Consider the following 27,544-nt stretch of genomic DNA (forward strand, 5'->3'; position numbering starts at 1 on the left):
GTCATGATGATCGTCTCGAGACTAAGCGTCTTTTGAAACCCACCAGAACCCGATCCAGACGTGGTCATGTCATAGATGAGGTCTTTGAGTGTGGTTCCCACGGTGATGAAGGGGTGGTCCATGGAGGGGTCCTCTTCATTAGGCACACGGTGGTGGATAACCGAGCGGCTGTGACAGATGTAGAAGACGGTGACCAACACGAAGCAGAGCACACATACGGGTCCGGCGATCACGGCAGCCAGAGCGACGGGCCCTAGAGAAGGAGTCTTCACTGTTGGCACTGAAAGACAGAGACAGAGACAGAGAGAGAGACAGAGAGAGAGACAGAGAGAGAGACAGAGAGAGAGACAGAGAGAGATTTGCCTTCAACACTGGAACGTATCTGAGATGCTTTTCTAATAAAGAACTTTGCAGAAACATGCAAATGAGAAAGCCAGCAAGTAAACCAGGTTCCCGGCCTTATTCCCACGGAGTTTGAGAGACTCGTATTAATGAAGAACATCGCTTCAGTACATCTGACCCATAATTCTGCTCTTCCTCTTTTTAGCAAGAGTTTGTTAACATGAATAAAACAGGTTCATCTGCTCGTGCACAATGGAGAGCATTGTTTCCGCTCAAGCAGTGAGAGACTTTCAGAGTTCAGAGTTCTGCAGAAGGATTAGCCCGTGTCTGGCTTTCAGGACACATATGAGTCATTACCTGACTGTCTTCTCTTGTGACTCTTCCTCTCATGTATGCTGTACAATAAGCACTAAAATGTGTTTATTTGTGACACGGCTGTCTAGACTTCAAGGCGGCATGGCTCTAAACAAGGGTGACATCTGTTCCACGAGTCATCTAAAGTGGTCGGAGGTACCTTCTTGCACAACAGTGGTGCAGCGCTGGCAGCAGCAGCAGCAGCAGCAGCAAATAGAGCCACTATGATAGAAATGTGACCTTATTAGCAAAAATTAATGGCTAGATGGTTAGAGCTCAGTGCGGGGGAGAACCAGGATTTTGAGAAGATTCCTGCAGGCTGCGTCCAAATGTTTGTGGACACCCCCTCCAATGAATGCATTCAGCTACTCTTGGCTGTACCCATTGCTGACACAATGTGCAAACACACACACTTAGCTTGCCTGGTCCCTGTAGAGAAGTCCTGCCAATGGAATAGGAGTCTCTGGAGCAGATAAACATGAACCTACCGGCACCATGCCTAAAACCAGGTGTGGGCTAGAGGAGTAGAAAACCCCCCCAACACTGAGCTGTGGAGCAGTGGAACTGGTTTGTGGGATGAGCTGAGGAGTTGGGGATGAGGTGGGGTGGTGATCATCCAACATCCTGACCTCACTAATGCTCCTGTCACTGATTGCAATCAACTCCTCACAGCAATGCTCCTTTACAATCTAGTAGAAAGCCTTTTTTCCCAGGACAGTAGAGGCAGCTACTCCAACAAAAGCAGCATAAAGTCTTATTAATACCCTTGATTTCAGAAGAAACAATGAATAAGCAGATGTCCCAATACTTTTGTCCATACAGCGTTTACAACGTGTCTAAGCTTGTAACATCGAAGCTTGAATGTACAAATCCTCTCCCTAAATTGCTGCTGCTGATGTTGCCGTTACTGCAACCCAACACAACAGGCCAGTAGGATGAGGAGCAAAATTACCACTTTCCTCCTTAGAGCTTCCTGAGGCCATTCATCCCTTGCTCTGAGGGTCTGCTGTAATTGCTTGTTCCTGTCTGTTGCGATTGAGGAGCGGATTTGGCTGGAGTTTCAGCGATGCGCCGTTGCGAGGGAGACTAATGGCGCTCTGTTAAGAGCAAAACAGAGCAGGTAATAGTTTAATAACAGAGCTCCTGCAGAAACTGGATGCTTGTTTACACAGGGTGAGGAGGGTGGAGGGCGAGTGGGTGAGTTAGTTAGCGATACGGTGTGTGTGTGTGTGTGTGTGTGTGTATGTGCGAGAGCAGCGAGTTCAGTTAACGCTCTATATGACGCATATATCTGTCTTCATCTACTGCTTCTATTACAGGTAGCAGAGTCTTTGAGGTAGAAAATAGGCTGTGGAGAACAGGAAGGACAGGCCGGTCCATCTTTTCAAACTGATTCAACCAAGATTGAGCCATGACAAATCTACGCTTCTACCTCCAGATAAAGCTGAATCAATTCAGAGACAGAGTGATACCGCTTCTGCTTCCTGAGAGCAGGAGAGGCTCGTCCACCATGCGTCCAGAACACCCAGACCTCGTTTTAATTAGCAAATTCAGCTGCTTGAAGGTGCACCCTTTCCTGATACACGCATTCAGTTGCACACAAAACAGCTTGTGCGGATACTCAAGTATTTATTCAGTAGCTTGGTATTCATTGCTCTATTCAGTGCTTTGAATGATCATCTTCCTTTAAGGTTCTTGGTCAGGAAGGATTTAGGGGCACTGAATGTATTCTAGTATGATATTTTATCGTATCGTGATAAATTTGGTTATGGTGATAATAACATGCTTTTCTAAGCACATGTAGGAGACTGTTAGTGCTTAATAATCACTGATCAGCTGCAGGTTTCATTACTAACAGTGTAATTAGACTGGGTTAATTAGATGAAGAGCAGCAGATGTTGAGTATAAATCACTGTATTCAGTATAGGAGAGGATCTGAATAGCAGTTTATAAGAATCTGTCACGGCTGATGGTTTAGTCTGTGATTTCCATGTATCGTGATGAATAAAGTGTATTGCAAAAAAGTCTTTAAACATCGTGATATAGTATTTTTATAATTTCACCCAGTCCTAATTCAAAGTCATTTTTTTATCAACTGCAATTTCATCATTTCCTTTTATAAGTGATATACCTAGTCATATCAGAACTCTGATGAGACCAGGGACATCACAAATGCCACGTGACAGGGTTTTCCCCACAAACCCACAACACCGTCATAACACTGGGATCTACTTTCGCACAGCGCTGCTACAGCATTGTCCGAAGGTCGCACTGTTTAAGCTTTCTCAGCACCGTCGTCACAGCGCTTTCACCACCTAGTCGTTAGGTAACATTGCCTCTTGGACATGAGACTTCCATTGGACAAGTTTCCAAAATTCCAATCACTCTTCATTATCCATTTTCTGACAACAGGACACATTGTGTATTTTAGAACTCTGTATGTATAAATAAGCGAGCACACCAGTCAGTTGTAGTTGAGTGCAAGACGATCGTCACTGGAAAAGGGCGCGATTGGACCGATCTCCAAATGGCCCTTGTAATACGGTACCGGGCGAAGGATGGTAGCATTTTCGGAAACCACTAACTTTATGGGATGTTCTAGACACCTTAGTGAAGGTATACTGATAATGAACTTCTCGCACATTGAGAAGCGAGAAGCGAGTGGTGGTGCAGAAGTCTTTATACATCTAAGCACATTATTTAAAAGCATTTATCTAGCCAATAAGATGTTTTTGCTTGTAAATCCCATTAAATACAGTAATAAGCAACAAGAGTAGTGGAGTAGTGGAGATCTTGTGAGCTAGTTTAAAGAAACAAAGCCTGGTTCCAGGTTTCTCCTGGACGCTCCCTGCCAGCACAACGTGGATGAGTTCAATTCCATCAGCAGCAGCTCACCTGAATTACCAGCATTAAGCACTGATTTACCAAACCAGGTGTTGGATGATCACTATAAATGATACTAGACTCCCCTGAGGAGAGATTTTGAGATGTTTGAATTTACACAGTGAATTTTTTGTGTTTCTGTTGTTTGTATTGAGTCTAATATTAGTGTCTGTACTGCCCAGATAAGAGGCTTTATTCATTCTACTAAATAAATGAAAAATAAAATATAAATAAATAATAATAATCCCCCAGAGTTCTCACCTGGGAATATACTGGGGTCGGGGTTCTTGTTGCACCAGTCACTGTTGCAGCACATGGGGTAGATGCCCGAGTCATCCTTGGTGGATGGCGCGCAGACGAAGGGGCGATCGCGTGGGATCAGCTCATGGTCACGGAGGCACCAGCTCTGTTGCGTCGTCACACTTCCAGACTTGGTTATGGACACGTAGCACAGGCCGTCCGTGGTGCACGTGGAGTTGGGGCAGCGGTGACAGTAACATTGTAAGGCTGGAAGAGAGCAGACGGGGAGGAAGTGAGTGAGTTAACGGTCCACACAAAGAAAGCGAGCATGTCGAGAGGTGGGGGGCTGGTGGTGGTCAAATCTGGCCACTCTTAGCAAAAAGATAAACTTTTGTTGACAAGCTGTCTAATGAGCTGGGATAATTCCCTACTGATTAAAATGGACTTCCACACACACTGCTACACTGTTGACAATGGCTCTAATGTGTCCCCTCTAAGTTTGCATTATTTCATTTAGTTATTGTTTATAATAAACACATTTTGCAATTATCAGCCATTCAGAAGCAAACTGCTACTCCATGCAAATCTAATGTCCCAGTGTAAACAGCCTGCCATTAGTGTTTCAGCTCCCAGAATTTGGTATTGTGGTTGTCCACAATACCAGTCTGCACCAGCCTCTAAATAACACCATGTGCAGCCCGTGGAGGGAAAAAAAAGCAATTTTTTTAATAACACATCTTTTTTTAATTATGGCAATATTCAATAATATCCCAAGTTAATAATGTAATGGTCCAAGGCTGTGCTCCATAAAAACAACACCCCATCCTTTTTGAATTGCCTCCCTCTGCCGTTTCCTGGAGAAAGTCATTGGCTTCCTCAATAGGAATCTTCAGCCAAGCTAACTTCAGCAGGCTTGTTTGAGGCACCATTACAGACAATACCTAAAATACCCAACAGACAATAATAATCATCTCTGCCTCAGACCACCATACTGATCATGTGCTTTGTCTGCTGCGTCCATTTACTGTAAGCGCATAAGTGAAGTTCACAGGCTCTGGTTAAAAGGCCTGTGGGATGCCTTTCACCAGTATTTCGTTCCACTGAAAACAACTGCAAGGCAGCTACTTTTTGACCTATTATCTATCTGCCACGCAGGTGCAGTATGAAGGATGTTTTACATGACCTGGATTAGGGGTTTGTAAGTTATATGTATATATATATATATATATATATACACACATACACTAACACTCACGCCCATCACATGTAACGCTCACATGTAAGGTGAGGACTGACACATGCCTCCCCAGACATATGTTCAACCAGCCACCTGGTGACTTGCCACTGATGCAACATCACCGGGCCACCGACATGCTTGGAGGGCCGGTGCCGGGTACCCAGCTTGGACGCATCGGCTAACAGATGTCGGTGCCGGCACATTGTGTGAACACCTGACCAACAGACCAATAGAAATGGTCCACAATGACTAAATCAAATCCTGTTACATTAACTCAAACGTTAAGGTCATTTTTTCTTCTTCTATAAAGTCAACATTCCAGAGGCTTTCGTACAACAGCAACAGCAAGAGAGATAAGAATGTCAGAGCAAGAGAAGCCCAGCAGAGCGAAGTCTGGGAGAGAGAGAGAGAGAGAGAGAGAGAGAGAGAGAGAGAGAGAGAGAGAAAGCTAGAGAAACATCGCAAGGCCAGTGACAAAGGAATGTGGGAGGGGGTGGGCTAAGTGAATGCTCAAAACCACAGGCAACAATAAAGTAAGCGTGGCATATTTGAAGGTCTAGACAGGCTTCCAAAGCCATGGTAAATAAAGATCTTGCAATATTACTTCCCCTAAAGGAGAATACAGGCCGGGAGATTTTCTCAGAAGGCTTCAAAACTACAGTACGGGAAGAAGGCTGAGGAAAAGGAGGCATTGGGAAACAGCGTCTGGTCTGATCTGAACGGCAGACGTGTGTCAGAGAGGACGCAACAAGTCTGAGAGGAGACGCGCCAGAGAAGCACTTTCCACTGCACTTCTAAAACGGCCCGTGATTCAGAATCGGTCTGGCAAAATGACTCACGCAATGAGAGGAAAAAGAGGAAGAGAGGAAAACAGCCCACCAGACTCCACAACTTCAGAGGCACGGCCCATGTGCCGGTCTCGGGAGAGCTGCCGTTTATTCACGGGCTTGGAGTCACACACAGGAGCTGGTGGAAACGGTCTCTGCTGTATAGCTGTATAGAAGCACATTAGATACTGATTAGCCTGATTTCCAGGCAACTGTATCTCCTTCTCTCTGTGACTCATCCAGGTGCTTCAAGCTCTTCCCAAGGAGGTGAGAAGACGTTTGAAGATCCTTCCGAGTTGACTGCACAGCCCACTGAAACAGGCTGAGGAAGAACTCGCAGTGTAGGATAACAACGGGCATGCTGTTATCCGTCAAAACAAATCCCCCACGTTCAGAAATGGAAACTTTACAGTCTCAGCAGAAAGAGTTCGATATAGCACTAAAGACAAAGAGCTTACTGACTCAAAACAGTGTGGAGAGCTTTTTGGTGCTACGTAGAACCAATTCTTAACTACCGAACCATCTACGAAAGGGTTCAGGTTAGAACCATTTAACCAGACAATAAACTAGAGCTGGGCAATATGACGATATTTTATCATATCGTGATAAATTTGGTTATCGTGATCACAATAAGCCTTTCTAAGCATATGGAAAAGACTGTTAGTGCTTAATAAACACTGATCAGCTGCAGGTTTCATTACTAACAGTGTAATTAGACTGGTTTAATTAGATGAAGAGCAGCAGATGTTGAATAAAAATCACTGTATTCAGTACAGGAGAGGACATTTACAAGTATCATGATAAATATCGTGATGTAGTATTTATACCATATCGCCCAACCCTACAATAAACCACTTAAGAATCTAATGCTCTATCCAAAAAACGCTGCCTTAACTACAGAACCCTTAACGAACACATTTGTAACGGGTTCTTGAGTGTATAGAAGAACATTTAGGACCATTATTCTACTATTAATATAGAAAACATATGTAATTGGGGACTAATTTCTATTAGTAAATGTTTAAGCACTGGTGATATTCACAATGTGCTCGGAAAAGTATATTGTGTATCACAATAACCCAAAAAAAAAAGTTATCACAATATAATAAAATATTGTCATATTACCACCACTAACTAGATGCTATGTAAACACTAAACACTAACTGACTAACTACACATTACATTACAACAAGTGTAATTAGTCCTGTTTAACTGGACTGGATGGAGCGCAGTTAATAATAGTATTGTTCGTTATGCAGTTAGCTTTATGCAGTGCAGTGCAATCATCAATAGTATTATTAATAACAGTGATGCTATCATTAATATAGAATACATCGGTAACAGGGGATGTTAAATGTTTATATCCAAAAAGTGTCTAGTTAGGGGTGGGCAATATGACGGCATTTTATTATATTGTGATAAATGTTGTTATTGTGATACACGATATACTTTTCAGAGCACATTGTGAATATCATCAGCTCCTAATGAGCACCACCTAACTACACATTTCATTACAAAGAGTGTAGAGAATTGGTCCTGGATTGAGGATTGAGTGGATGAGTGCAGATCACCTTAAATTAAAGCTCAAAAGTGCAAATTTACAAATGTAGGTACTAAATTATGCTCAGTAATTTGGGTAATAACGGGGTGGTAACTAAGTGTTTATCGTGCATTATTATTATTACTAATAATATTTATATAAATGATTATATTTATATATTATGATATTTATATTTATATAAATGATGATAATACTTATAAATGATTTTCACAGAACAGACCATTAATTCCAAACTAATAAGGGTCATAATGAATAAAGTTTTAATACGTAATGAGTGAATCATTTAGAAATGTCTAATTAAGGCTTTTTAGTGGTGATGCTTATATTTGGGGTGCTCCTCTCCTAGGATTTACCACAAGTGTTTCATATATTAAAACATTTAGTAATTATTTATTTAATTATTTTTATTTATTTAAATCATTTAAATATGCTTCCTTACTAATCATCTTTACATTAATGACATCATTAATCCATATTTCTAACACTTCTTATCCCATTTAGGTTTTGTCCGTCCCTCCTCCTCTACAGAGGACGGACTCACCCAGGTAAGCAAATCACAGGTGAACCCAATCAGTTCTCTTTGCTCCCCTAAGCAAGCAAAATCAGTCTTCAGGTAAGTGTTTACAGCCAGTCTTTATGTTGTGAAGTGTAAAGGGGATCTTTACATCATCACAGTTAGCATTTCATTAAGCTAAAAGAGTGTGATCAGCCCTGTTTAACTGGACGAGTGCAGGCCATTTAAATTAAAGCGCTGCACTACGTACGGGACAGTACTGAATAGCTGGCCCGTACACACAGTAACGCCTCTTCCGCAGTTTCTTCAAAGGAGGGGTGGCCTGTCCTCACTGTGGGCTTGTTTAATTTTTTATTGCAATTAATCACTATGAAAATAAGTGCTTTTTTCCCTCCAGTCTTACTGGATGTACTATTCAGTGCCTCAGCGTATTGAATTGAGAGTCTTGTATCGAACCAATACGTGCTGCTGTATTTTACCCACTCCTAATAAAATTTGTCGCAGTCTAGAGCCTGTTTCTGATTAATGGGAAACGGGGCGGCTGACTAACACAGCAGCGCTCGTCTGAATGAAGGAATGAAGGAGCCCTAGTAAACGGGCCGCACCAGGAAGCAACTGCAGTCATCCAGCAGCCGTGGGATTCAGTCGTGTCAGACATGACACAAGAGATGGAAGGAGTCCCATGCAACAGTTGAGACAAACAGAAACACCCCAGAGCACCCGGCAAGAGGAAACGGCGTTAATCCAGTACAGACAGTGCAGTAGCTGCTCCACGCCAGGGCTGTAGCAGGAAAGCAGAAAGGAGAACTTCCACCACTGAAGACCAGGGTGTTTGTAAACGGACTGAAATAGCTGGAAACAGATGAGAACTAATCAGGGTTCAGAATGAATGAGCAGCAGGGACATTAGACTCAAAGTGTGGCTCCTCCAGATCGTCCTATTCTATTGGCAGTGCTTTTCTATAGAGATTATACATGCTGTGTGTGTGTGTGTGTGTATCTGTGTCTGTGCACATTTGAACACATGCATTAGCAACTAGTTCACCCTAATGTAACTAATACAGCTAATGAAAGAAGGGTGTCCACAAACTTTTGGACATTCTGTAGAGTAGGGTTTTATTTTGTTAGATTAGAGATCAGTTAATTGTGACCATCCTAGCCTGTCCGTCAGAATCCCTAAATGTACATGGCATGGACAAAAGTATTGGGACACACCTCTCGAACACTGAATTCAGGTGTTTCGTTTAGTCCCACCGTCACAGGATGCCACCGATGTCCTCCTAGATAAGATCTTCTGGAGCTGTAGGATGTTTAGGGGTCCCAATACTTTTGTCCACCCCGTGTATATTCAGGTTGTAATGGGATTCTGACGGACAGGCTACGTAGGCCACAATGAACTGATCTCTAATCTAACATAAACAAAAAAAAAACCTTATTCTACAGAATGTCCAAAAATTTGTGGACACTCTTCTTCCATTAGCTGCATTAGTTCCATGAGGGTGAACTAGTTGTTGACGCATGTGTTCAAATGTGCGCACACACACACACACACACACACACACACACACACACACACACACACACAGCATCTATAATCTCTATAGAAAAACAAGCTCTTCCAGAACATCACAGTCCGAAATTGAATTGCATCCCTGTTGTAAGAAAATCTTTTATTAATAAAATTAACGAGGAGTGAAGAGTATAAAAATGAATAATAATGAAAGTATAATAATAATAATATTTAATGCGCATTCATGTAGTCATTTTGGACCATTATGGGTCCATTGAGAACATTACCGGACCATCAATTCAGTGCATTAGTCATGCAGTACGCACAGCATTTAAAGATCATCGAATTATGTAAATAAAAATTTCTGATTTTCATATAACAGAAGCAATTTTTCACCAAAATGATCCACAAACATGTCTTCCTCAATAGCTCAGCTTCGAAAAAAACAATCTGCATGGTTATTCTACTGGAACACTAGAACTCAGCCCTCTACTTAACCTGCACATCGCAGCGCTCGTCGCACAACAAGCAAAGTGATGAAAGCTCAACAGGGCAGAACTGCTTTAGTAAGGATGCAAACTCATCTGCAGCGACTGCCTTCGACTGCGACTGTCCGTCTGAAACGGAAAATGTCAAACAACCAACTGTAGCTTGATCGGAGTGAACTTCTCAACAGCCTGTTTTGTCAGCCACTGTTTTCACAGAAAACACCTGCATGGACGCCGCGATATGAGCAACTACCTGGATCAGCACTGCAGAGCAACAGAACCTTTATGTCTGTAGGTTTACAAAAAATACAGATACACTATATGTCCAAATGTTTGTGGACACCCCTCTGCAACTTCATTTTGCACCTATTGTTGACACATATGTGCAAACGCACACACAAAACACACACACACACACACACACACAGCTTGTCTAATCTCTGTAAAGAAGTACTGCCAATACAATAGGACTCTCTGAAGCAGATAAACATGAACCTATTGGTACCATGCCTGATGCCAGGCGTGGGCTAGAGGGGTACAAAGCCCCCCAGTATTGAGCTGTGGAGCAGCAGACGAACTGTGTTCTCTGGAATGATGAATGGTGCTCCATCCAACACTTTTGGGATGAGGTTGGTGGTAAACATCCAACATCCTGACCTCAGTCATCCTGACTCTTGCCATTGGATGCAAGAATGCAAAATTGTTTTCTGTCAAGATTAACATTTTTAATATCCTTGATTTCAGAAGAATGAAACAATGAACGAGCAGGTGTCCCAATACTTTTGTCCAATACTTTAGTCTGGCTGTGCATTGCGGTCAGGAAAGCAGCTGCAGGTAAAGCTAAAGACTGGCTTTGATTAACATGGCCTGGACCTCTATGGCATTACTGTACTTTACATTAGTCTACATTAATCCAACTAAGCTGAAGACCATCCCCAGCTTTTGTAGAAGAACTGACCTTCACTATCAGACTGATACGGCTTCTGTACAGACATCAGACATGGTGTCAGCCGAGGCAAAGCTGCATTACAATTACACAAAGCCGCAAAGCTTTCAAAGGTATAGAAAGTCTGCAGAAAAAGAACCACAAAATACAACAACCCTCAACTACCCATTTCTCGCTCTGCTGAGTGAAGAAAAGCCTCGGATTCCTCTAGTATTATAGGTTCTCTGTTAAAGAACAGTGCTGAAGTGAAAACCAGGCAAACATCACTACTCAGATTGCACAGTCACGCGCTGGCGGACCGCTGTTCCTCCCTGCGTAAACCACCTTCAACAAAGCCTCCAGAACAGAAAGGTAAGAAGGTGTATACCTGCTATGAAGGCATTATAGTGGCTGAAACAATGTCACACCACAAGCCAGGCGCCTACACACACTTGAAGACGGCGTGTACTGGAACAAGGAAGACTATATCCACAGTGCCAGATCCATTCTGTTCTAACAAAAGAAAAAGTAGTTTTTCCTTCAAAAATGACACGTAATCACAAACTTTACCCATCTGCTTTTGTATGGCTTCCTTGTCTTTTCCAAATTCCACTGCTAATAGTCTAATAGACAAAATGGACTGAGAGTGGACAAAAAATATCCTAATATTGGACAGTGTTCTAGGAGTGTACGAAAATACTGATATATCAAAGTAGCGTGATCTTACATTACATCCAATGCTGTATAGATTTTTAATTAATGTACACGCAGAATTGTTTTTTTTATTTTTAAGTTCTTGTGAAATATTTTAATCAAATATATTACATATATTGCCCTCCTTACAGTATTATATTATATAATATTATATTCTCTCTCTCATATATATATATATATATATATATATATATATATATATATATATATATAAATTTATTTATTCATTTTTTATTACTTAAACTTTTTAATAAAATAATAAAAAAATGAATAAATAAATTATATATATATATATATATATATATATATATATATATATATATATAATAGAGAGAGAGAGAATATAATATTATATAATATAATATAATACTGTAAGTAGGGCAATATATATAATATATTTGATTTGAAATTGGAAAATAAATAGAGTATTATATTATATATGTATTGTAATTTTATTTAATACATATATATTAATATAATAATCTATTTATTTTCCAAATTGTTCTAGTTAATTATTTCCCCACCAGATACAAATAATTCTAGGTGATCATAGGTTTTCAAAAAATAAAGAGGGCTCAAAATATTGTTAATATCATATGTCAAATGTCATATATGTGCCCCTCTTACTCCTTAAAAAAAAAAAGTCCAATTTGCCGATATTTTATCATATTGTGATAAATGTAGTTATCGTGATAACAATATGCTTTTCTAAGCAGATCGAGGAGACTGTCAGGGCTTAAAGATCACTGATCCACTGCAGGTTTCATTACAAACAGTGTAATTCGTGCTGTTTAACTGGATGAAGTGCAGCAGATAGTGAGTAAAAAACACTGTACTCAGCACAGGAATATCATGTATTGTGAAAAATGTCTTTAAATATTGTGATACAATATTTTTACCATTTTGCCCAGCCCTACTTTGCAGTGATTCTGGCTGCAGTAGGTTAAACACCATTAACCTACATGAGCAGAATGAAAAAGTAGTGGAAGGTTAGGAAGAAGACTCAACCTCTAGAAGGCCCCATCTGGCAAACATGTCTTACATAAGGTTGTATGTAAATATCAGTATATCGAAGTATCGCAATGTTCGATTTTGTGATTATGATTCTCAAAAACACAGAACTGACTATTTAGATATTTTACAGTTTAATACAGTTGTGAGGAAAGGTGGCAGACAGTGGTTTATTTAGATTGCGGTGTTCAGATCCCACTGTTTCGACTGCATGAACAGTACACTTTTATTTTACTCTATACTACGATATAGTATAGTATACGATAGTCTTGCTTACTTTATGGCAATATATCGTAGTATATAGTAATATATCATAACCCCTGTCCCATAATCCATATCATATCGTCAGCTTCTGGCCAATGCAAAGCCCTATTCTGTAGTATTACCAATAACCGCGGTTTCCATTTTCTACACCATCATTTTTGCCCAAATTCCCTGCCTTATCCCGGAGGAAACCAGCCCGGCATGTGTAGAGAAGGTGACGCTCCACCTACAGTCTCTCATTCACACAGAAATCCCGAGCCTGGCCAGCTAGCGTGAAAAAGGGAGATGTAGAGGCCTCCACTAATGCCTTTACTCAAGAGTGCTCCGAATACAGTTACGCAATTCCCCTCCAGTGCCTGGAGGGCAAGAACTCGTTCACAGCTGACTGAGCGCTACCCACCAGCCTGCCAAACACAGACGACTGCCCAGCTCCTCTCCTCTCTCACTGCCTGGATCCCTCTCTCTTGCTGCTCCCACATCCCCCTTCCCCTTGTGTTCCTCTCCTTTTTTCCTCCCCCATCAAAACACTGGATTCCCTGCTGTGTGTCGAATGTGCTTACATGTTAAAGGCCACGTGTGTGTGTGTGAGTGTCTGTGTGAGCTGCACACTCTAAGGGTTCCCTGTAAGATGGAGAAGCTCGTAGAGAACACAGTCAGGTGACTAGTGTACAGTAGATATGGCAGAAGGTAAGCAGCACTGATTTGCACAGCTTGTTCCACTCATTCATCAGACAGGTGAGACAAATCAGGCTGAAATTAACAAAGATGTCGAACAAACGATGTGCGGAGAAAGATTTCCTCCGGGTCCTGAAAGCCAGAAGGCAGAACGACAAAACCCCCCCGGAGGACATACAGTGTGGAGCTACAAGCTGCGGTCACAGCACGTGGCCCGCCACGTTCCCACTGTAGAGTGAGATCTGAACTGTGGGCTGATGCTGATATCCGATGTTTTCCTGTATACATCTGTGGGTGCATGCATATATATATATATATATATATATATATATATATATATATATATATATATATATATATATATATATATACACATACACATACATACATACAATGTGTATTAGCTTTGCTCCCACAGAACCTACTTTTACACACACACACACACAGACACACACACACACACACACAATATATTATGTCCGATTGTGTTCTTCTGGAGGTTGATAAACATCAAATATTATTTGCAGGTGCCTATAAAAATCTAATATCACCATGCACCCCTATTATAACCACACAGTAACAGCACACTGTGGTATATTGCAAAAACAAAGACAAATATATTAAATATATTTACATATATTTCAAAAACGAAGAAAAAAAGGAAATTTCAGCTTTAAAACAACTACTGAATAATTTTAGGCCTGGCCCGAATAGCAGTTTACATTATATTTACATTTGAAAAAACGTACCTTACTAACTAACCTGCCTATTGGTCCATTCGTCGCAAAACTTTGGCACAGTGTTAAGACCACCTGCCAAATTATTATTATAATAACAAAAACTGAAAATCTGAAAGGTTTTTTGTTTTTGAAAAAACGTACCTTACTAACTAACCTGCCTATTGGTCCATTCGTCGCAAAACTTTGGCACAGTGTTAAGACCACCTGCCAAATTATTATTATAATAACAAAAACTGAAAATCTGAAAGGTTTTTGCATGACCACAACAGTGATCCTCCGTTTACTTTCTATGGTTTCTATAGTTTTTTTTTTGTTTTTATTTTTATATCAAATCTAGTTTATTTGTATTTCGATTTTTACAGCTGGTGTTGTCACAGAGCATCTTCACACAATCAGTAAAAAGACAAGAAATCAACAACATAAGACGACCCCCAGTGAGCAGCCAAAGCAGACAGTGGTAAGGAAAAACTCTCTCAGAGCTGGAGGAAGAAACTTTGAGGAACCAAGTAAAAGCTACAGAACCACCACGTAAGACTGCTCTACTGCTCAGGCGTGCAACATAATCATAATATCATGATATGATAATCATGATAATTATGGTGTCGTATGACTAATATAATCTAATTAATATATGAAGATAATATTAGAAGTGGCAGATAGGTAAACATTCTTTTAACAGACACTTTTACACATTGATACGTCCTATTATCTGATGTCTTTTTTTTTTTATGTATGTAAATATACACCATATGGACAAAAGTATTGGGACACCTGCTCACTCATTGTTTGGGAGTCAGGTGGTTGTGTGGTCGTGTAGCGCAACAGAGAACACCACTACCTGCCAGTGAGCTACCACACCCGGTGGAAGACTGGGGTTCAATTTCCGGTCTGGGTGACTATGCTGCTGCGCTACACCAATAAGAGTCCTTGGGCAAGACTCCTAATACTATGTTGGCCCGCCTCTGTAAAACGAGTAACCTTGTAAGTCGCTCTGGATAAGAGTGTCAGCTAAATGAAGTAATAGTAAATGTCTAAAATTAATGGAATTCGTTCCTATTTCTGCTGAATCTATTTGTACAGTCAGTCGAACCACAGCTCATTCCCGTTTTTGTATTTCAGCAGAATTCTCACGGAGCGCTAACGCTGCCCCTCAGTCTGCTTTTTCGCCATCCAGCAGGCGTGGCCTCAGTGACTCCCGCCACCTGTGACGTCATGTTTTTAAGAGCTTACTTGACATGACATGGATGTAATAGCCTGTTATCATGTCCATTTAATAACCTAGCTTAGTTTAAAACAGAGAGAAATAAGCCAGAAACTGTGGAAATGATTTAGGACTCAGGAAAAACACACTATCCGAATACTAACCAGACGGACACCAGCATAACGCTGGGAGTGCTCAAGCATTCAAGCCAGCCCTGAACAAAATCAATACATGAGAGTGGAGTGCAGCAACAAGCAAGGTCTCCCAAATCAGGAACAAATGGGGGAAATTTACATTCGGCCGTAGCCATCTCCATAATTCATGAAGGATATAGAGTTCATTGTCCATTCATTCCCTGGATGTGCTGGGGTAAATAGGAACAGCAGACGAGCAATGCTACGGGAGAGAAATGATTGAAAAAGCTGTGCAGCGATAGCCCTGTCAGCAGAAGCAGAGAGAGCGAGCGAGAGCGAGAGAGAGGGAGAGAGAGGGAGAGAGAGAGCCAAGACAACAGCAGCGGAGTAAGAGAGCAGCCCCACCCAACGGCACACCAGCCAGCCCCCAGCACTACAACCCGCCAGCGCAATCACACCGCTTTGAGCTGTAGCTAGGCAACACACAACAATGCATATCTGTCGGTGATGGTATGGGGCTTAATCCGGGGGGTTTCTGTCAGATCGTCACCGAGAAAGAGACAGAAGCACAGAAGAAGAACAAAGAGATTCACTGATACGCATTTCAAGGGAGCGCGTGCGCACCAGAGCCTTTTGTCTCCGTAGGTTCACCACGCTGAGCCTACAGAGCACTGAATAATGCGATTGTGGCAGACACTGGTATTAAAACAACGGCCAGATTAAGCGCTTTACACGGCTCCTAATTTTCCACTTGCCGTCAGAATGTGCCGAATACTTTCACAGCAAAACCAAAAGACGACGGAGGCGAGGAATTCTGCTCCACTCCAACTTTTCTTTCTGTCAAGTTCAACCAAGGGCACAGCTCTAAATAATCAAAGTTAAATATTTTATTTATATATTATTATTTCTATGCCTAATAAAATACTGAAAATGAAAATTCCTACAATCCAAACCCTACCTCTCCCCCCAGGCTATTGCCTTCTGGTATATTAAAAGACATGGCAGGAGACAATATTGTGGAGCCAATATGGCAATTTTGTGGATGATACCAGTTTTACCAACTGATTGCAGTAGTTTAGTTAACCCCCTTAACGCAGGAAGGCTTGTTACACACTAAGGTGTATTACTCAGTAACTACAGGGACGTCTGTACAAGCTGGTGGGACTAATCTTTGGCTCACCGTTGGGCCACAGGCTTTTTAGGGGGTTAAACAGTCCTATACTGAGTGATAGGATTGTTATTTCTCAAATAAACAGCAGAAATGTGCCATATGTAAAGACTAGAGCCAATTTAATTCTGTTTTATTATTTATTTTTGACTTTTTTCCATGTGGGTTTTTAGGGGGAGTTTGTTTTTACAATTACACAAATAATAGCAAAATTGCACAGTTGCAGAAAAGTAGCATATTAATTAAAGTAAATGTTGATTACTGAAATTTAACTAAAGATGCTTAAGGACAGGGATGGGCGATATGGTAAACATACTATATCACGATATTTAAATACATTTTTCACGATGCACAATATTTATCACGACATATAATCACAGACTAAAAAGATCAGCAGTGACAGATTCTTATAAACTGCTATTCAGATCCTCTCCTGTACTGAACACAGTGCTTTATACTCAACATCTGCTGCTCTTCATCTAATTAACCCAGTCTAATTACACTGTTAGTAATGAAACCTGCAGCTGATCAGTGATTATTAAGCACTAACAGTCTCCTACATGTGCTTAGAAAACGCATATTGTGATCACCATAACCAAATTTATCACGATACAATAAAATATCACTATATTGCCCAGCTCTGGGAGTTTAGGATTGTGGAACTGCATCCATGTGCTGCTTCAATGAAAGGGAGTCTGACTAGGTTTGCTCTCATTGTCTGTCTGGCTGTGCGCCTCCATCTTTACAGTGTTTAACTGAGTATCACAAATCTCATGATTTTTCTCACAGATTTTTCTGGATGAGCAAAAAATAAGAAAGGGAGAAACATGTGAGACAGTAAGTCTTTGCTTTCCGTCTGTTTCAGCCTGAGTTTCTGTGGTGCTGCTTCGTGTGTATTAGTGGCTGGTCGATGTGTTGCCTTCGGGCTCTCGTGACCGCTTTTAGCCTCACGCGTCGTTCACGTCACAGAGAGCCACTCACGGGTGTTTTTACTGCAGCTCTGCAGCTGGATTGAGGGATAATTAAGATTTGTGTTACACCACTAGAAAGTAAAGTATTTTGTGACATATTGTGTATTAAAAGTATTGTGATATTCACGTTATACCGTCCACCTCATGTCCTAGCATTGCACATGTGCCATATTTTTTATATATATTTTTTTTTACTTCTTATTTGGGCATTTAAATATTTTATATATTGTCTCAACCACATTAAAAAATCTTTGCAGGATAAAGTAAAGTAAATAAAAAGATATAATTTTTTAATGAAAGTCATAAAAATAAGTCATTCTGGAGCATTTCTATTGGTCAATTGGTCCCTCAGTTGTGCTGAGTCTCAGTAAATGAAATAAGTAGCTATACAGAATCAACACAAGTCACCCGAGGCAAGTTTAACAGTTTAGTCTCTCCCAACATTTCTCACTCTACACCGCACAACAGGGCCCCAGATTTTAGACGGGAGCATTTGTTTGCAGGTGTCGGAGGCCTACTGCAGCTTTTCTGAGCCACCAGCCACACGGCACTGCAGAGCAGCTCAATACAGAGTGCCTAGAAGAAGACAGCACTGACCACTCCCCTTGCTCCGCAACTGTATGTGCGGACACCCGTCCTGAATCAGCATGTCACTTGGCGGAGGTTGGAAACTGACCCTTACTGCCTCATCCACGCCTCTGGGAACGCGGCCATTATATTTAAAACAGTCATTAACAACAGGCGATCCATCATTCAAGCACTAAATCAGGTTCAGGTCTTGGATTCCTACTGACTAAACGCAAAACCCACCAGAGCTGCCCCGTACAGCCCACGGAGGACCACTATGACTACGGCTTTGCATTAAACTGTCATCTGTCCAGCCTACGTGAATAGGTGTAAGCTATGCAGCATGCTCAGGTTGAAAAGAGCATACGTGGTGGTGGTGCTGGTGGGTGGGGGGTGGGAGTGGGGGTGCTGACAGTTTAATGTGGTGATCAGAGGCCCTGCTTACCGTACAGGCTGTTGTAGGCAAAGTCATGCAGCACCAGAGCTTCAGAACTGTAAAGCAGAAATGGATTCTGGCCAGGTTTCAAATTCAAGCTCGCTCGGGCTCTACGCCCCTTTTTCACTCAGTTCTCCACTTGCTGCGCAGAACGGCAAAAGACCCTGATGAACCCCCACCGAGAGAAGACACATCTTCCCTATCATTATAGTTGAACGTCTCACCTACACGGGAAAAAACACACCACCGAGGTCCATGCCCACGGCCAGGTCACTGAGTAGAAGGCCGAGGCGCTGCCAAAATATTCATATTGTATATTTGCTCAAATAGCAAGTGAGCCAGCATATATATACCTGCTCATTCACTGTTTCTTCCGAAATTAAGGGTATAAAAAATAGTGGATCCAGCTTTTGTTTGAGGAACTGTCTCTACTGTCCAGGAAATAAGATTGACTGGATTCAGCAAGAAGGATTCACCTCATCCAAAAACCCCCAGCTCATTCCAAAAGTACTGGATGGAGCATCAACCATCAATCCAGAGATCACAGTTCCACTGCTTCACAGCTCAATCCTGGGGGCGTTATACCCCTCTAGCCCATGCCTGGCATTAGGCATGGCCAGACAAGCTGTGTCAGCAATAAGCGCAACATAAAGCAGGCGAATGCATTCATTTAGAAGGGGTGTCCACAAACATTTGGACATGTAGTATATTTACACACCCAAAATGTACATACAGTCAGCTCTAGTCAGAGCTGGTGCTCTGGTTCTCTCTATTGTCTGCTCCCTCGATAACAAAGTGCATTACCTCAGCTGAAGCTAAACACACATCAGAAGGGAAAGCATCAGTTTCTTTTTTTAATGGTAAGACAGGGACTCGAGTGGGAGCAAGGCTAAAAGCTAACCTGGGTATACCAGATTTTCATGTATCTGCCGATACAGAGTACAAACACCGATACCAACTCTGACTTAAACACTGGATAGATGTGTATTAATCCTGATATTTATACTGTTCCACTTTTTATAGGTTGTCCTTTTTATATCTTATCCCAAATAAGATCTAATAAGCTTGAAATAACAGCATTTACTGGTTGATGAACTGATGAAGCAGATTTGGAAAGTTTCAGAACTATGAAAGAATAAAAATTTTGACTAAAAATTGACTAAACTTTTAATTAGTGTTTAAAAGTGTAAAAAAAGCCAGTTCAGAAACAATAAGTGTTTATGCAGCAATATCACATTCAGCTACACGTCTCTGTGTAAAAACCTCCTAAACTTCAGTGTGTGGCCTTTAAACAAGCTGCTTAAACTCAACCTTTGGTTTCAGAAGCAAAAAAACACCTTATGGAAACTAAAAGTGCTGTAAAGGTTCCATTAAATGTGTGTGTAATTGTAATAACTATTCATGACTGGCTTTTACTGGTTGTTTAAATGTTTGGTTTCATGAAGTACGCAAACAAAAATGTTTGGTTTCATGGTATCGGTGCTCTCTATTGCCATTACCGATACTGTGTGTAAGTGTCAGTATCGGCGCCGATACCAATATGGCATCAGTATCGCTGCAACCTTAGTTAAAACTATACATATATATAATATGTTGATTCTGTGAGCCTGTCGTAGTTCTGTAAACCAGCTAATAATATATTGCTCATGAGCCCTCAGCACATTTTATTCTGAGGCATAACAACAGGGTTGTAACTTGGCTTGGAAAATCACACCTCAGCACTTTTTACCCCAACCAAAATCACACACTTACTATTTATAAAAAATAACTACCGAAAAACTGAAAATACTATTCTTCTGTACCTTTAAACAGCACACTGTCTCAGCACAGAGCTGCTGAAGCCCCACCAACAACACCGGACACTGATCTGACTTCTTCCCAGGGCGAGAGGACAGCGTGTGCTAGTGCATCTCCTCTCCGATCTTGTATTCGGTAGTGCAGAGAGGGGATTTTGTCTACACTGAAGGCTTGCGTGGGCACAGAGGAATGAATGCAGAGCAAATGAACTTCTGAGTTTCTGTGTAAAAAGAAATAAATTAGTAAAATCTTTGGGCACACACCGTTCACTCTATTCATTCTTTTGGCAATGGCTCTTCCTTAACGCACGCTACGGATGCAGCGTCACCGATGCAAAAAAATCGAATCCACCGATTAGATGCAACGTTTCATAACAGACGTGCTCATTCATTCACTTAAAAAAAGGCCTTCTAGCCAAATTACTGTTTTCAGAGGACAGCATGACTTAAATACTTAATTGCCGTTATTCACAAAACAGCTGCGTCAAAAAAAAACTCAGCACTGCCAGATTCTGAAACTATCAGCAGAAGCACGCGTGGTGATCGAACCCCACTCCGACAGAGAGATCGATGAGGTCTGATAATGGGTTTGTAGAAGCGTTGCTCTGTTGTAAAGGGCTGTAACGTCTTCTTTAAAAAAAAAAATAATAAATAACTTCTTTAATGACTGGAATTTCTTTTGAAAGCTTGGAAGTTTTGGTCAAAAAAGTGCTGAAAAGTGCAGTGGACATTCTGAAGGCTGCCAAATTGCCCTTTTTCAGATAACTAGCCACTTTCATTCTAATTTGATCTGAGCCGAAGGGGCTGAATGGCTTCTTGAACGCTATGTTCCCTGCCTTGGTCCGGTCTGGTCCAAAAGCCCCATGAATTGTACCACACAGGCCACTCCCTGACTCTCTCTATCCCATTAAGTGCCCCATAAGCTGCAGCATAAGCCCCACCCTCGCCCACTGACCGTACAAGTGCGCTAGCAGCACGGTCAGCCCACCGCACTGAGGCCAGCTCGACTGCTCCTGATGACCCTGGTGAAGTCATTTCGGAGGGCGTTATGAAAAAGGGAAAGCTAGTGTGAATAAAGCATTCCCATCTGATCTGCCATCACTGACTATAGCTGCCTTGTGTTGGTTTAGCAGGTAAACACACAAGCATTGCATTAAAAGAAGCTAATCAAGCAGGCAATGAGCCAAATTCTAGAAATATCTTCAGAACTGTAAAGTTTATAGTTGGGCAAAAAAAAAAAAAAAAAATGAAAAAGAAGCATGACTGATCATTGATCAATCGGTTTGGTATCGCAGGCTAACAGCGATAACGAGACAAGACGAGTCGGGCGGAATTTGGCCTCCGCCTTTAACCCATCCGTGCAGTGAACACACACACACACACACACACACACACACTAGTGATCAAACATACACACAGTGAAAGTGAGCACACATGCCCGGAGCGGTGGGCATTCATTGAAGGGCGTTGCTCAAGGGCCCAACAGTGGCAGCTTGCCGAGCCCAGGTATCGAACCCACAGCCCTGTCATCAACAGCCCGGTGCTCTAACGGCTGAGCCTGTCAAACACGGTCTCCAATCTGATCTCTGTAAACACACGACCAGAAAGATCTCTCAACCTGTTCAAAACTGTACCAGATCTTCGTTCTGGTCCTTTCCTTCAGGGCTGAACGATGGCGGCTCTTCAGATTAACCGTTCCAACTATAGTTTAAATGGTGAATTAAATCTATCCATGTCATTTATGTCGCTTTTTGATCCAGTTCTCAAGCAAATAAACAAAAGATTTACTATACGCTTCCAGAGATGCGATTGGTGACAGTCTAAGCTCAGTGTTTGTTAGCAATGTTAGCCTAGCATCTCCCGTTCTTAACTACGAAAGCAAACTTCAGACACCAAACTTGTCTCGACTGATCGACAGCATCTGGGGTCATTAATCAATCAGATGAACTTGATTTTTTTGCTGAACTGATCCTTTAACATTGTTAAAAGGGCGGTCTACTCCAAATGCTGTATAAGGACAAAAGTATTGGGACACCTACAGGAGCTCTTACTTTTGGAGACTTCCCTTTCTAAATCTGTAGGTATTAATATGGAGTTGGACTTCTTTGCAGCTCAGGTCTGAAGCTCCGCAGAGTGTTGGAGACTAAGCTCAGCTCTCGGTCCTGACCCCGCCCTGTAGCTTGACGTGGTCTGACACTTTTCTCGGCTGAGCTGCTGTGGTTCCTAAACGCTTCCACTTTTCAGGCATAATTTTGCCTAATTTCTCAGGAGTTTCCTTTTTGCTAAACTACAACATTAACACTAAATATAATATAATATAAATATTTAAAATACTTATTTTAGAAAACAAAATTACGACACCCACAGAACAGAAGTCAGTACTCGATGTGCGAAGTTAAACCTCTCTCATTTTCCTCCAACCTCCCCACTCTCAGCAAGACTGACTATCTGTGTCCTTGGACCATTAACTGTCCTGCTGGATGCGGTGGAAACAGAGCGGAGACGTGTGTAAATATTGACTCAGTGTTTGGCTGGAGGAGTGCCTGGTGTGGTCATGGCGTAGTGCAGAGAACAGGTCTGAATTCTGCAGGGAGACTGTGCCCCAAAGCCAAACCTATTTTGAGACAGGGTCAGCAAACTGAGCTGTCCCTCGGGTGCTGCCGTGAAATAGAGTGGGTGGAAGACTTGCACAACCAAAAGGCCACAACCAAACACACCCAGGAACTCTGGACGCAGCTACGGCTGGAAGTGCTTATCTCATCACTCTGGAACACAAAGCCTTCTCATTCTGCAGGACTGAAACGATGCACTTTTCATGATCCTAATTGGCACCCATCATTTCAACCCACGAGCCAAAAGGATTTCTGTACACCTACTCATTCATGCAACTCCACTTGCATGCACAAAAGTATTGGGACACCTGCTCACTCAGTTTTTCTTCCTAAATCTGAGGAGTTTATCCTGATTTTATTGGAGTAACTAGTCTCTACCGTCCAGAGAATAGAGGCTTCTGCTAGATTTCGGAGCACTGCTGTGAGAATTTGATTGCATTCAGTTACAAGCGCTTTAATGAGGTCAGCATGTTGGATGATCACCAACCCACCTCATCCCCAACTCCCCAACTGCACCGCCAATCCAGAGACCACAGCTCCACTGCTCCACAGCTCAACAGCTCAACACGGGGGGCTTTATAGCCCTCTAGCCCACGCCTGGCATTAGGCATGGTGCAAACAGGTTCATGCTTATCTGCTCCAGAGAGTCTATTCTATTGGCAGTACTTCTCTACAGGGACTAGACAAACTGTGCATATGTATTTGCACCTCTATGTCAACAATATGCACAACTTAAAGTAAAGAATGCAATCATTAGAAGGGGTGTCCACAAACATTTGGACCTATAGTGTCTAATCAGCCAATCATATGGCAACAGACTTCCACCTCTATCAGCCAAGAACAGAAGGCTGAGGCTGCAGTGGGCACGGGCTCACCAAATCTGGACAAACTTCTGAGCTGAGGCTCAGAAATTGGTGCCAACAGCGTAAATCCATGGACCCCACCTGCCTTGTGTTTACAGTACAGGCTGGTGGAGTGGTGTAATGGTGTGGGGGACATTGTCTTGCTACACTTTGGGCCTGTTAATTCCAACCAACCATCGCTTGAATGCCATTGACTATTTGCGTCCTGTTGCTGACCGTGTGCATCCCTTCATGGCCCCAGTTTGATGAACATGACGAGGAGTCGAGTGGTCCCCCGTGGCGTTCCCCTTAGGTGGATCTGAACCTGGTATAACATCTTCAGGATGTGGAAGAACGAGATTCGTAAAATGAACATGCTCCTGGATGCAATTACGCCAACATGGACCAGAATCTATTCTAAATCCCTGGTTAAACAAGGAGGACATATGGAGTTTATTATATCATTAATGTAATATTCCGTCTTTTTCAGTCAGTTTAAGTGTGGCGACGGCTGAACACAGCTGTCATTAAAGAGATGAGATTTTTGTTTGCTGCTCACACAACCCTTCACTTCATCTCCAAGATATGACACCCTGCAATAAGTGCCATTTTTCCATCACGGCTTTTCTCTTTTTTTCCCTCCCCTCGGTAAAAACACACTATTAAAAGAACCGTCTACAGGCATCAGACTTCAGACACATGAGCTGTACATGGCTGGAGTGGGAGTGAAGACACCGAAGCTCTGGGGCCAAACACAGTCCCTCTGAAGAGACAACTGATGCTCTGCTATTTATGGATGCCGCTCTTATAGGCAAGACCTTGCCACAGGGTATTGTTGAACATAAACTTGTGCTAATCGCAGACTCCGATACATTACCTTACTGATTCACTGTCAACACTGGGTCTGTACGGCTTCAGAACTATCCCAAGAGGCAGCTCTCCACAAGGCAGGACAGCCAGAGAGAGAATATTAACAGGTCAAACCGTGTACATCTTTCCACATTAAAAAGGTACTCGGATAGGACCCACATTGCCATGACCGATACTTAGGTAAAGGCCTCAAGTACAAATGCTCAGTTAGCTCAGCTAAGTGTTACTGTGAAACGAGTGCAGATGAATAGAGCAGACTACTACATGCAGTGCACAGAACGCCAGCATTACTAAGCACTCATTGGTATTCAACAGTGTTGCTCTATATAAACAAGATAATCAAATAAAGGCATGAAATACCATGCATTTCACTATTTCACTGTCCCAACATGGAGATTTTGCTGATTTTACAGTCTGCCATGCCCGTCTCTCTGTAGCTTTACTTTTCCACTTTTCCTTCTCGGCTTCTCATCAATTTATTACTGTGCTGAAGTATTTTCAATAAACCCTGCACTGGTGAAGTGATAACCTTTGTGCACCCTCATTCCTTCCAGCTGACTGTTTATGTAACAGTGCACAAAATGTGCTTGCACTAATATATATATATATATATATATATATATATATAAAAAAAAAAAAATATATATATATATATATATATATATATATATATATATATATATATATATATATATATGTAATGCTTCAGTATTTTATAGTTTTGCCCAGTAGGGAGTGGTGCTTTTGGAGGTTTGTATTTTTTACTATTTGCTTAAAGGTGTCCTAGAATGTCAAGCAGCATTTATCTCGGCACAGCTGAATAATGAGAGTTCGGTACATGAATGTGACAAACCATGAACCTCAACCACTGCTGCGTGAAAGAAAATCCAGCAGAACCAAAATGGGGCTGGAAAACATTCCCCAAACTGTGACATAAGAATCTCGGCTAGTCTCAACGGGCCAAAATGTACACAAACCCAGCCGACCAGAGGAAGCTGCAGTCGAAGCTGGTGAAACAGTAACAACTGACAGCAACTCCAGGAGAATGTGAGCTGTGTGTTATTCACTATCCACTTTATGTGAAAACCCTGATCACTGTGTAGAGCTCGATTATAGGGAACAGAATTTGACGGGGTACTGAACGATTTCAGATCTGAGAGCACAAAGTCGAGCAAACAGTCTCAGGAGTGTTTTCGACTGGTTAGAGGCACGTTTAGTAAACTGGTTGCTTCAGAGCGTGACATCACCAATCAGTGAGCACCCATAGCGCCCCCTACCCTGTATCTCTCCTAAATGCACTAGCTTATTTTGCCTTGTACTAGATAGACAGAACAGAAATTTGACACATTACAGTAGGCCTGTCACAATAAATACGTTACTGACCTATCGTACAATACGTTTACCTGACCGCAATCGTTTTTTGCTGACCCAATACTGTATTGCCCATTATGTTTCTCTTAGCAGGTCAAGCCCATTAACATGAATGGACTGGTATCCATTCATGTTAATAACTGTGTTTTTTTATTTGGAATATTTAACGGTTTTTATATTCCAATTTCACCGGCTGAATATTCTTAATAATTTATAATAATATCAAGTATTTTCTTTTTATTATTTTAGCACAATGCCTTAACATAACAGTATGTAAAAAAAAGTAAAAGGGTCTGAAGACTTCCCCAATGCACTGTATATTCCATTGTGTGAATATTATTAATAATTACTTTTAATAAAGTCTATTGCTCTTTAAAAGGGTGTAATTGCTTTATTATGCTATTGTAATTCTATTCTTGTATCAGTATTTTAAAAGAATAATAACATTGTTTATCACAATAATTGGGACATTATATTGTTACAGGCCTACATCAAACATGACGTCATTTTGTAATACCGTCCTCATTTGAAGAACCGTCAAAATATTTAAATACTACGGTATGAAGCATTACCGTTAAACCACCCAACCCTGTCTAGAACTATCTATGAACAGATCTATTCGTTATAAATTGATTAAGAATCACTACAGAAAGTTTAACACTGGTATTTGTCTGATCATCAATTGAGCAGACTTTCAAAACGAGAGCGATAAATAAAGTCTGTAGCTTTCATAACATCCTAACATGGCCATATCAGCCAACTATAGCTTCACTGATCAGCATGTCGCTGTTAAACCTGAAAGAGACCTTTCTTAGGACCACCCAGATGAAGTTGTAAGACTTCCCACCACTGAATTTTCTCATCCCCGTGACGACTTTTATTTAAAGCTCTAAAGAACACTTAAATTGTTGGCCAAAAATGGCAGAATTCTGTTTCGGCAGCGCAGACCTTTGTTGAATCGCTTTGGCATTTGTGAAAAGCATTTAATTTTGGGCCACTGAAGCCCTCTAATGCCTTCAATTAACTTAATTCCACAGTTCACAATCTGATTAACATTAAATACGCCATTTTTAAAAAGAGGTCACAGTAGGGAGGGAATGCAAGTGGCTGGCGAGACTCAAGTATCTGCTGAAGATTCGAGCCTCCAGAGGGATTGCAAATGAAAAGAATGGGAGATGTTTAATGTAATACCCATACTCATAGTACGGGGGGAGGGAAAGACAATGGACACAAATTCAAAGAATCAATGGAAATTGAATTTCACATCTTTGGAGCTTGAGGCTTCAACCTCT

At 41.5% G+C, this 27,544-nt stretch overlaps 1 protein-coding gene across 1 annotated transcript in view; it reads right to left on the reverse strand.

Moving 5' to 3' along the window:
• tgfbr1b (transforming growth factor, beta receptor 1 b) overlaps positions 1-27,544 on the reverse strand; it is a 73,178-nt gene that overhangs the window by 27,001 nt on the left and 18,633 nt on the right. The window contains exons 2-3 of the mRNA XM_072679390.1: positions 3,841-4,086; positions 44-280 (exon numbers count right to left, since the gene is read on the reverse strand). Coding sequence (XP_072535491.1) covers positions 44-280; positions 3,841-4,086 — 483 coding nt within the window. The remainder of the gene's footprint in view (positions 1-43; positions 281-3,840; positions 4,087-27,544) is intronic.

This window comes from Salminus brasiliensis, chromosome 5, assembly GCF_030463535.1.
Source record: "Salminus brasiliensis chromosome 5, fSalBra1.hap2, whole genome shotgun sequence".
NCBI classification, from domain to species: domain Eukaryota; kingdom Metazoa; phylum Chordata; class Actinopteri; order Characiformes; family Bryconidae; genus Salminus; species Salminus brasiliensis.